This window comes from Oncorhynchus mykiss, chromosome 3 (genome assembly GCF_013265735.2).
Source record: "Oncorhynchus mykiss isolate Arlee chromosome 3, USDA_OmykA_1.1, whole genome shotgun sequence".
Classification (NCBI taxonomy): Eukaryota; Metazoa; Chordata; class Actinopteri; order Salmoniformes; family Salmonidae; genus Oncorhynchus; species Oncorhynchus mykiss.
This window is the reverse complement of record NC_048567.1, coordinates 51,335,241-51,347,322: the sequence shown is the minus strand read 5'-3', so window position 1 is coordinate 51,347,322 and position 12,082 is coordinate 51,335,241. Positions and strand designations below refer to the sequence as shown.

The 12,082-nt window shown below is 41.3% G+C and overlaps 1 protein-coding gene across 2 annotated transcripts in view; it reads left to right on the top strand.

Moving 5' to 3' along the window:
- LOC110520166 (glypican-6) overlaps positions 1-12,082 on the top strand; it is a 112,662-nt gene that overhangs the window by 42,260 nt on the left and 58,320 nt on the right. For both annotated transcript variants that reach the window (XM_021597292.2, XM_021597293.2), the window contains exon 3: positions 8,533-8,924. In XM_021597292.2, coding sequence (XP_021452967.2) covers positions 8,533-8,924 — 392 coding nt within the window. The remainder of the gene's footprint in view (positions 1-8,532; positions 8,925-12,082) is intronic.

The window sequence follows — 12,082 nt, the reverse complement described above, 5'->3', positions numbered from 1 at the left end:
TTCCCATTAATGTCCAACGGAGTGTTTTTGAGGATGGCAGGTGTCATCTAGAGAAATAAAGATCTACCTTCACCACAAATACAGGCCTTATTGCTTTCCAGAATCACACCAGGAGAGCGTCCTTTGTCATTTCAAAAGGTAGTTTATATTGGAGTTGAAAAAAATCCCCAAAATGTGTGGATTCATATCAGAATGTAATCAGAGCAACAAACAATGGGCCTTTTGACAGGTAGTCTTTGTTTGGCAAGGATTTTAGTGAATTAACTTCTGAAATTACAATGGAGGATATCCTGCTGTCTGTTACTTTGATATGCACATTGCCTTTCTCTGCACCATATGTATTCCACTTTCTTTGCTAATTGCTTCTCAGTCACAAGCTTGATATCGCAGCATGGTCACAATTCTAGTTATGCTGGTGTGTTATCCACAGCAGATGCTATTTATTCCCTAAACCATGCTATTGGAGAAAATCCATTGTGCCTTTTGACAACTTAAGAAATAGAGATACCATTAAATATAGGGATTTGCATGCAATAACCTTTAGATGTATCACATACAGTGCCTTCGGAAAGTATTGCAGAAGTTGCTGGTCTTGCCACCTGGGAGAGAAATAAAACAAACCACATTTTATTTTCTGAAATAAATTACAACTTGTGGAGTCCATGCCCCAATAAATTGAGGCTGTTAGGAGGGCAAAAATGAGGAGATGCAACTCAACATTAGGAAGGTGTTCCTAATGTTTGATACACTCAGTGTTCTGTACAGGGAATTCGGAAAGTATTCAGACCCCTTGACTTTTTCCACATTTTGTGATGTTACAGCCTTATTCTAAAAAGTATTAAATTGTTTTTTTTCATCATCAATCTACACACAATACCCTATAATGACAAAGCAAAAACAGGTTTGCATACATTACGCTACAAGCTTGACACATCTGTATTTGGGGAGTTTCTCTCATTCTTTGCAGATCCTCTCAAGCTCTGTCAGGTTGGATGGGGAGCATTGCTACACAGCTATTTTCAGGTCTCTCCAGAGATGTTTGATCAGGTCCAAGTCTGGGCTCTGGCTGGGCCACTCAAGGACATTCAGAGACTTGTCCTGAAGTCGTTGTCCTGTTGGGAGGTGAAACTTTGCCCCAGTCTGAGGTCCTGAGCATTCTGGAGCTGGTTTTCATTAAGGATCTCTCTGTACTTAGCCCCATTCATCTTGGCCTCGATCCTGACTAGTCTCCCAGTCCTTGCTGCTGAAAAACATCCCCACAGCATGATACTGCCACCATCATGCTCCACCGTAGGGATGGTGCCAGGTTTCCTCCAGATGTGAAGCTTGGCATTCAGGCCAAAGAGTTCAATCGTGGTTTCATCAGACCAGAGAATCTTGTTTCTCATGGTCTGAGAGTCTTTAGGTGCCTTTTGGCAAACTGCAAGTGGGTTGTCATGTGTCTTTTACTGAGGAGTGTCTTCCATCTGGCCTCTACCATAAAGCCTGATTGGTGGAGTGCTGCAGAGATGGTTGTCCTTCTGGAAAGTTCTATCATCTCCACAGAGGAACTCTAGAGCTCTGTCAGAGTGACCATCGGGTTCTTGGTCACCTCCCTGACCAATACCCATCTCCCCCGATTGGTACCCTTCCCCAGATCTGTACTTCAACACAATCCTGTCTTGGAGCTCTATGGACAATTTATTTGTCCTCATGGCTTTGTTTTTGCTCTGACATGCACTGTCAACTGTGGGACCTTATATAGACAGGTGTGTGCCTTTCCAAATCATGTCTATTCAATTTAATTTACCACTGCTGGACTCCGATCAAGTTGTAGAAACAAGGAGGATCAATGGAAACAGGATGCACCTGAGCTCAATTTCGAAGTCTCATAGCAAAGGGTCTGAATACTTATGTAATTAAAGTATTACTGTTTTCTCTTTGTCATTATGGGGTATTGTGTGTAGATTGCTGAGGATTTTAGAATATGTCTGTAACAACAACATGTGGAAAAAGTCAAGGGGTCTGAATACTTTCCAAAGGCACTGTATAATAGCACTATTGAATGGTATGAATATACAAACCTCCACTGCCAAGTCACATGTATTTCCACAAATCAAACGTAAGCAAAACAGATTGTCATAGCTAAAGAAAAATGGACTCTAGGAAGTCCAAGTGTGCTTGAATAGGGCCAGCCTATTGAGAGTGACCGGCAGTATAGAATTACTAAATCATAAACACTTCTGAAGTTTATAGGAGAATGTGAAGATAGATATAGTATCAGAGTGACTAGACACTCAGTGGTAACCTGAAAAAAGTCCATCTCTTCACTGTTTAATTTTAGCAACAGGGTGTCATGTGAAAATTACATGGAAGTGTGCCAGTCTTACACTCAGACACCCTTCATCATCAAAAGACAAACTGGTGTACAGTGCCTTTACTTTTATAGGATGAAAATAGTAAAATGTTAACTAATGTTAAAAAGTCAATAGATATACCATACTACACACAGCATGAGAGCACATACAGTATTTGTACAGTGCCTTGCGAAAGTATTCGGCCCCCTTGAACTTTGCGACCTTTTGCCACATTTCAGGCTTCAAACATATAAATATATAAAACTGTATTTTTTTGTGAAGAATCAACAACAAGTGGGACACAATCATGAAGTGGAACGACATTTATTGGATATTTCAAACTTTTTTAACAAATCAAAAACTGAAAAATTGGGCGTGCAAAATTATTCAGCCCCCTTAAGTTAATACTTTGTAGCGCCACCTTTTGCTGCGATTACAGCTGTAAGTCGCATGGGGTATGTCTCTATCAGTTTTGCACATCGAGAGACTGAATTTTTTTCCCATTCCTCCTTGCAAAACAGCTCGAGCTCAGTGAGGTTGGATGGAGAGCATTTGTGAACAGCAGTTTTCAGTTCTTTCCACAGATTCTCGATTGGATTCAGGTCTGGACTTTGACTTGGCCATTCTAACACCTGGATATGTTTATTTTTGAACCATTCCATTGTAGATTTTGCTTTATGTTTTGGATCATTGTCTTGTTGGAAGACAAATCTCCGTCCCAGTCTCAGGTCTTTTGCAGACTCCATCAGGTTTTCTTCCAGAATGGTCCTGTATTTGGCTCCATCCATCTTCCCATCAATTTGAACCATCTTCCCTGTCCCTGCTGAAGAAAAGCAGGCCCAAACCATGATGCTGCCACCACCATGTTTGACAGTGGGGATGGTGTGTTCAGCTGTGTTGCTTTTACGCCAAACATCACGTTTTGCATTGTTGCCAAAAAGTTCAATTTTGGTTTCATCTGACCAGAGCACCTTCTTCCACATGTTTGGTGTGTCTCCCAGGTGGCTTGTGGCAAACTTTAAACAACACTTTTTATGGATATCTTTAAGAAATGGCTTTCTTCTTGCCACTCTTCCATAAAGGCCAGATTTGTGCAATATATGACTGATTGTTGTCCTATGGACAGAGTCTCCCACCTCAGCTGTAGATCTCTGCAGTTCATCCAGAGTGATCATGGGCCTCTTGGCTGCATCTCTGATCAGTCTTCTCCTTGTATGAGCTGAAAGTTTAGAGGGACGGCCAGGTCTTGGTAGATTTGCAGTGGTCTGATACTCCTTCCATTTCAATATTATCGCTTGCACAGTGCTCCTTGGGATGTTTAAAGCTTGGGAAATCTTTTTTGGATCCAAATCCGGCTTTAAACTTCTTCACAACAGTATCTCGGACCTGCCTGGTGTGTTCCTTGTTCTTCATGATGCTCTCTGCGCTTTTAACGGACCTCTGAGACTATCACAGTGCAGGTGCATTTATACGGAGACTTGATTACACACAGGTGGATTGTATTTATCATCATTAGTCATTTAGGTCAACATTGGATCATTCAGAGATTCTCACTGAACTTCTGGAGAGAGTTTGCTGCACTGAAAGTAAAGGGGCTGAATAATTCTGCACGCCCAATTTTTCAGTTTTTGATTTGTTAAAAAAGTTTGAAATATCCAATAAATGTCGTTCCACTTCATGATTGTGTCCCACTTGTTGTTGATTCTTCAAAAAAAAATACAGTTTTATATCTTTATGTTTGAAGCCTGAAATGTGGCAAAAGGACGCAAACTCAGCCAAATACATTTAAACTCAGTTTTTCACAATTCTAGTATTTTATAGTAAACTATATATTGTAGAATACAGTCACACCCTGATATGTTTCACCTGTCCTTGTGATTGTCTCCACCCCCCTCCAGGTGTCACCCATCTTCCCTTTTAACCTCAGTGTATGTACAGTTGAAGTCAGAAGTTTACATACACCTTAGCCAAATACATTTAAACTAAGTTTTTCACAATTCCTGACATTTAATCCTAGTAAAAATTCCATGTCTTAGGTCAGTTAGGATCACCACTTTATTTTAAGAATGTTAAATGTCAGAATAATAGTTTTATTTATAGAATTTTATTTTATTGATTTATTTCACCTTTATTTAACCAGGTAGGCAAGTTGAGAACAAGTTCTCATTTACAATTGCGACCTGGCCAAGATAAAGCAAAGCAGTTCGACACATACAACAACACAGAGTTACACATGGAGTAAAACAAACATACAGTCAATAATACAATAGAAAAATAAGTCTATATACAATGTGAGCAAATGAGGTGAGATAAAGGAGGTAAAGGCAAAAAAAGGCCATGGTGGCGAAGTAAATACAATATAGCAAGTAAAACACTGGAATGGTAGATTTGCAGTGGAAGAATGTGCAAAGTAGAAATAGAAATAATGGGGTGCAAAGGAGCAAAATAAATAAATAAATACAGTAGGGGAAGAGGTAGTTGTTTGGGCTAAATTATAGATGGGCTATGTACAGGTGCAGTAATCTGTGAGCTGCTCTGACAGCTGGTGCTTAAAGCTAGTGCGGGAGATGTGTTTCCAGTTTCAGAGATTTTTGTAGTTCGTTCCAGTCATTGGCAGCAGAGAACTGGAAGGAGAGGCGGCCAAAGAAATAATTGGTTTTGGGGGTGACCAGAGAGATATACCTGCTGGAGCGCGTGCAACAGGTGGGTGCTGCTATGGTGACCAGCGAGCTGAGTAAAGGGGGGACTTTACCTAGCAAGGTCTTGTCGATGACCTGGAGCCAGTGTGTTTGGCGACGAGTATGAAGCGAGGGCCAGCCAACGAGAGCGTACAGGTCACAGTGGTGGGTAGTATATGGGGCTTTGGTGACAAAACGGATGGCACTGTGATAGACTAAATCCAATTTATTGAGTAGGGTATTGGAGGCTATTTTGTAAAAGAAATCGCCGAAGTCGAGGATCAGTAGGATGGTCAATTTTACAAGGGTATGTTTGGCAGCATGAGTGAAAGATGCTTTGTTGCGAAATAAGAAGCCAATTCTAGATTTAACTTTGAATGGGAGATGTTTGATGTGAGTCTGGAAGGAGAGTTTACAGTCTAACCAGACACCTAGGTATTCGTAGTTGTCCACATATTCTAAGTCAGAACCGTCCAGAGTAGTGATGCTGGACAGGCGGGCAGGTGCAGGCAGCGATCGGTTGAAAAGCATGCATTTAGTTTTACTTGTATCTAAGAGCAGTTGGAGGCCACGGAAGGAGAGTTGTATGGCATTGAAGCTCGTCTGGAGGGTTGTTAACACAGTGTCCAAAGAAGGGCCAGAAGCATACAGCATGGTGTCGTCTGCGTAGAGGTGGATCAGAGACTCACCAGCACCAAGAGCGACATCATTGATGTATACAGAGAAGAGAGTCAGCCCAAAAATTGAACCCTGTGGTACCCCAATAGAGACTGCCAGAGGCCCGGACAACAGGCCCTCCGATTTGACACAGCATGGCCAGCCGTAGAAAAATGCTTTTTGAAATTCTCAATTATAGTGGATTTATCGGTGGTGACAGAGTTTCCTATCCTCAGTGCAGTGGGCAGCTGGGAGGAGGTGTTCTTATTCTCCATGGACCTTACAGTGTCCCAGAACTTTTTTGAGTTTGTGTTGCAGGAAGCAAATTTCTGCTTGAAAAAGCTAGCTTTGGCTTTTCTAACTGCCTGTGTATATTGTTTTCTAACTTCCCTGAAAAGCTGCATATCACGGGGGCTAATGCTAATGCAGAACGCCATAGGATGTTTTTGTGTTGGTTAAGGGCAGTCAGGTCTGGAGAGAACCAAGGGCTATATATGTTCCTGGTTCTACATTTCTTGAATGGGGCATGCTAATTTAAGATGGTGAGGAAGGCGTTTAAAAAAAATAACCAGGCATCCTCTAGAATTATTTATTTAAGCTTTTAGTTATTTCATCACATTCCCTGTGGGTTAGAAGTTTACATACACTCAATTAGTATTTGGTAGCATTTCGTTTTAAATTGTTTACCTTGGGTCAAACGTTTCGGGTAGCCTTCCACAAGCTTCCAACAATAAGTTGGGTGATTTTTGGCCCATTCCTCCTGACAGAGCTGATGTAACTGAGTCAGGTTTGTAGGCCTCCTTGCTCACACACGCTTTTTCATTTCTGCCCCCCAAAAATTCTATAGGGTTGAGAACAGGGCTTTGTGATGGCCACTCCAATACCTTGACTTTGTTGTCCTTAAGCCATTTTGCCACAAATTGGAAGTATGCTTGGGGTCATTGTCCACTTGGAGGACCCATTTGAAACCAAGCTTTAACTTCCTGACTGATGTCTTGAGATGTTGCTTCAATATATTCACAATTGTCCTACCTCATGATGCCATCTATTTTGTGAAGTGCACCATTCCCTCCTGCAGCAAAGCACCCCCACAACACGATGCTGCCACCCCTGTGCTTCACGGTTGGGATGGTGTTCTTCGGCTTGCAAGCCTCCCCCTTTTTCCTCCAAACATAACAAAGGTCATTATGGCCAAACAGTTCTATTTTTGTTTCATCAGACTAGAGGACATTTCTCCAAAAAGTATGATCTTTGTCCCCATGTGCAGTTGCAAACCGTAGTCTGTCTTTTTTATGGCGGTTTTGGAGCAGTGGCTTCTTCCTTGCTGAGCGGCCTTTCAAGTTATGTCGATATAGGACTCGCTTTACTGTGGATATAGATACTTTTCTACCTGTTTCTTCCAGCATCTTCACAAGGTCCTTTGCTGTTGTTCTGGGATTGATTTGCACTTTTCACACCAAAGTACGTTAATCTCTAGGAGACAGAACGCGTCTCCTTCCTGAGCGGTATGACGGCTGCATGGTCCCATGGTGTTTATACTTGCGTACTATTGTTTGTACAGATGAACGTGGTACCTTCAGGGGTTTGGAAATTGATCCCAAGAATGAACCAGACTCGTGGAGGTCTACAATTTTCTTTCTGATGTCTGATTTCTTTTGATTTTCCCATTATGTCAAGCAAAGAGGCACTGAGTTTGAAGGTAGGCCTTGAATCACATCCACAGGTACAACTCCAATTGACTCAAATTATGTCAATTAGCCTATCAGAAGCTTCTAAAGCTATGACATAATTTTCTGGAATTTTCCAAGCTGTTAAAGGCACAGTCAAATTAGTGTATGTAAACTTCTGACCCCCTGGAATTGTGATACAGTGAATTATAATTGAAATAATCTGTCTGTAAACAAATTTTGGAAAAATGTCTTTTGTCATGCACAAAGTAGATGTCCTAACTGACTTGCCAAAACTATAATTTGTTAACAAGAAATTTGTGGAGTGGTTGAAAAATGTGTTTTAATGACTTCCACCTAAGTGTATCTAACCTTCCGACTTCAACTATATATATATATATATATATATATATATATATATATATATATATATATATATATATATATATAAAGTATATGCTGTACATCAGAGATGTGCAACTTTGAATGGGTTGGGATTCACAAAAAATCTGAACTTGTCATGAGGGGCCGCATCCCCACATCCATACCCACACATGCAGTCAGAGCCGGCCCAAGCCTTTTGGTCCCCCCCACCCTGCGAGCAAAACATTTTATCGGCCCCTCCTCTTGACAGCAGAGAGAACAAAATTCACTTCCTGCAATTCTACATATTTTGCTATGGGCCGTACAGTTTTTTGTGCAGTTTTAAAGCAAGTTTTCTGCAATTCTCCACATTTTGTCATGGGGCGGAGAGAATTGTTTCAAATTCTATAGCTAATTTCATGCAATGTGCAGTTTTACAGCTAATTACTTGCAATTCTACTTATTTTGCCATAGGGTGAGAGAAATGTTTGCCGTTTTAATATGATATCTGACTGAGAGTGACTAATAAAACAAATGGGGGTCCCCCGGTCGGTAATTTGACCATGATCACTAGAAGTTTAGATAGCTGGCTAGACTAACTTACCAATCTAAAATGTTTTTGCTGACACGGGCTGTCAGTGAAAAGCAGAAGAGAAAGACGGCTGATGCACAAGCAAATTTTGAAAATTCTATCTTGTCTCTTCTACTATTCTAACTGTTAAGTTAACATTAAGTTGAGACTCCAACTGAGTTCTCAACAAAAAAGTATTATTATTATTTTTATTATTGTACATTATTTGAATTGTCTCTCTCTTTCTTCTCTTGACCAAGAGTTCTTCCTGGAGCTGCTGGAGAACACGGAGAAGTCCCTGAACGAGATGTTCGTGCGGACCTATGGCAAGCCTTACATGCAGAACTCAGAAGTCTTCCAGAACCTGTTTGCCGAGCTGAAGCGCTACTACACTGGGGGCAACGTGAACCTGGAGGAGATGCTCAACGACTTCTGGTCGCGGCTGCTGGAGCGCATGTTCACGCTGCTCAACTCCCAATACGTCATCACAGATGACTATCTGGAGTGCATCAGCAAGTACACAGACCAGCTCAAACCCTTTGGAGACGTGCCCAGGAAGCTCAAGGCTCAGGTTACAAGGGCCTTCATTGCAGCCCGCACATTCGTCCAGGGGCTCTCGGTTGGTCGAGAGGTGGCCAACAGGGTGTCCAAGGTAAGCCCAAGTCTCTGCCATTCATAAAAACTGCCCTCATAAAAAAAATATTTAGCAGATATTACTAGGGTATATTGTAGTATTTACTATAATAATAAATAGGACTTATATAGCGCTTTTCAAGGATCCAAAGTGGGTGATTTCTCTTTGCAGAAACCTACTGGACAAATAATAGAAGAACTAATTTGACATAACCTGTAAGTAGGTAGGACAGGAGTCTTAATGGCAAGGTTCAACATTTCTGCTATTTTCTATAACCTATAACCTACTACAGTTTACTACAATGTACTACATAATTATATAGTAGTGTTATAGTATTATATAGTCAATTATAGTATTTTTTCCATTTGGGTAAGAGGGTGTTAACCATGACTTATTTCCGTAATAATGTACTTCATGCCGTGATTACCAGGTAAAAATTATTATGGGACAGTCTATTGCCATGAAGTACAACATTCTATAGAAAGTGCTATTAATGAATGAAAGATCCTACAGTGTGTTGTGTATTCTACAGTATACTACAAAATTCTACAGTAAGTGCTACATGATCAAAGGATACTACAGTGTGTAGCATACAGTGCATTGGGAAAGTATTCAGACCCCTTGACTTTTCCCCCACAAATGGACAGTACTGTTCAAAAGTTTGAGGTCACCATTACCAGCAACCATCACTCCTGTGTTCCAATGACACGTTGTGTTAGCTAATCCAAGTTTATCATTTTAAAAGGCTAATTGATCACTGGAAAACCCTTTTGCAATTATGTTAGCACAGCTGAAAACTGTTGCCCTGATAAAAGAAGCAATAAAACTGGCCTTCTATAGACTAGTTGAGTATCTGGAGCATCAGCATTTGTGGGTTCTATTACAGACTCAAACTGGCCAGGAACAAATAACTTTCTTCTGAAACTCGTCAGTCTATTCATGTTTTGAGAAATTAATGTGAGAAATTGCCAAGAAACAGACAATCTGGTGCAACGCTGTGTACTACTCCCTTCACAGAACAGTGCAAACTGGCTCTAACCAGAATAGAAAGAGGCCCCGGTTGCACAACTGAGCAGGAGGACATGTACATTAGAATGTCTAGACGCCTCACAAGTCCTAAACTGGCAGCTTCAATAAATAGTACCCGCAAAACACCAGTCTCAATGTCAACAGTGAAGAGGTGACTCCGGGATGGTGGCCTTCTAGGCAGAGTTGCAAAGAAAAAGCCATATCTCAGACTGGCCAATAAAAATAAAAGATTAAGATGGGCAAAAGAACACAGACACTGGACAGAGGAGTGGCCAGCACAGTCACCGGATCTGAACCCTATTGAGCTGTTGTGGGAGCAGCTTGACCGTATGTAAGTACGTAAGTACGTAAGAAGTGCCCATCAAGCCAGTCCAACCTGTGGGAGGTGCTTCAGGAAGCATGTGGGGAAATCTCTTCAGATTACCTCAACAAATTGGCAACTAGAATGTCAAAGGTCTGCAAGGCTGTAATTTCTGCAAATGGAGGATTCTTTGACGAAAGCAAAGTTTAAAGGACATAATTATTATTTCAATTAAAAATCATTATTTTTAACCTTGTCAATGTCTTCACTATATTTACTATTCATTTTGCAACATTTCTAAGTGACCCCGAACTTTTGAACGGTAGTGTACTTTACAGCCTTATTCTGAAATGGATTTTAAAAAGAATAATTCTCATCAATTTACACACAATACCCCATAATGACAAAGCGAAAATAGGTATTTAGAAATGTTTGCAAAAGTATTATAAATAGAAAACAGAAAAACCTTATTTACATAAGTATTCAGACCCTTTGCTATGAGACTCAAAATTGAGCTCAGGTACATCCGGTTTCCACTGATCATCCTTGAGATGTTTTTACAATATGATCGGAGTCCACCTGTGGTAAATTTAAATTGATTGGAAATTATTTGGAAAAGCACACACCTGTCTATATAAGGTCCCACAGTTGACAGTGCATGTCAGAGCAAAAACCAAGCCATGAGGTTGAAGGAATTGTCTGTAGAGCTCCGAGATAGGATTGTGTTGAGGCACAGATCTGGGGAAGGGTAACATAATTTTTTCTGCAGCATTGAAGGTCCCCAAGAACACAGTGGCCTCCATCATTCTTAAGTGGATGAAGTTTGGAACCACCAAGACTCTTCCTAGAGCTCGCCGCCTGGCCAAACTGAGCAATTGAGGGAGAAGGGCCTTGGTCAGGGAGGTTACCAAGAATCCAATGGTCACTCTGACAGAGCTCCAGAGTTTCTCTGTGGAGATGGGAGAACCTTCCAGAAGGCCAACCACCCCTGCAGCACTCCACTAATCAGGACTTTATGGTACTGGACAGACGGAAGCCACTCCTTAGTAAAATCCACATGACAACCCGCTTGCAGTTTGCCAAAAGTAACCTAAAGACTCTCAGACCATGAGAAACAAGATTCTCTGGTCTGATGAAACATGGATTGAACTCTATGACCTGAATGCAGGAGCATGCTGTGGGGATGTTTTTTTCTGCGTCATAGACTGGGAGACTAGTCAGGATTGGTGGAAAGATGAACGGAGCAAAGTACAGAGAGACCCTTGATGAAAACCTTCTCCATAGCACTCAATACCTCAGACTGGGGCGATGGTTCACCTTCCAACAGGACAGAAACTCTAAGCACACAGCCAAGACAATGCAGTAGTGGCTTCAGGACAAGTCTCTGAATGTCCTTGAGGGGCCCAGCCAGAGCCCGGACTTGAACCCGATTGAATATCTCTGGAGAGACCTGTAAATGGCTGGGCAGTGTCGCTCCCCGTCCAACCTGACAGATCTTGACAGGATCTGCAGAGAAGAGTGGGAGAAACTCCCCAAATACAGGTGTGCCAAGCTTGTAGCGTCATTCCCAAGAAGACTCGTGGCTATAATCACTGCCAAAGGTGCTTCAACAAAGTTCTGAGTAAAGGGCCTGAATTCTTATGTAAATGTAATATTTCAGTTTTTGTTAATGCATTTGCAAAAATGTCTGAAAACCTGTTTTTGCTTTGTCATTATGGGGCATTGTGTGTAGATTGATGAGGGGGAAAAACGATTTAATACATTTTAGAATAAGGCTGTAACATAACAAAATGTGGAAAAAGTCAAGGGGTCTGAATACTTTCCGAATGCGCTGTACACTGAGTGT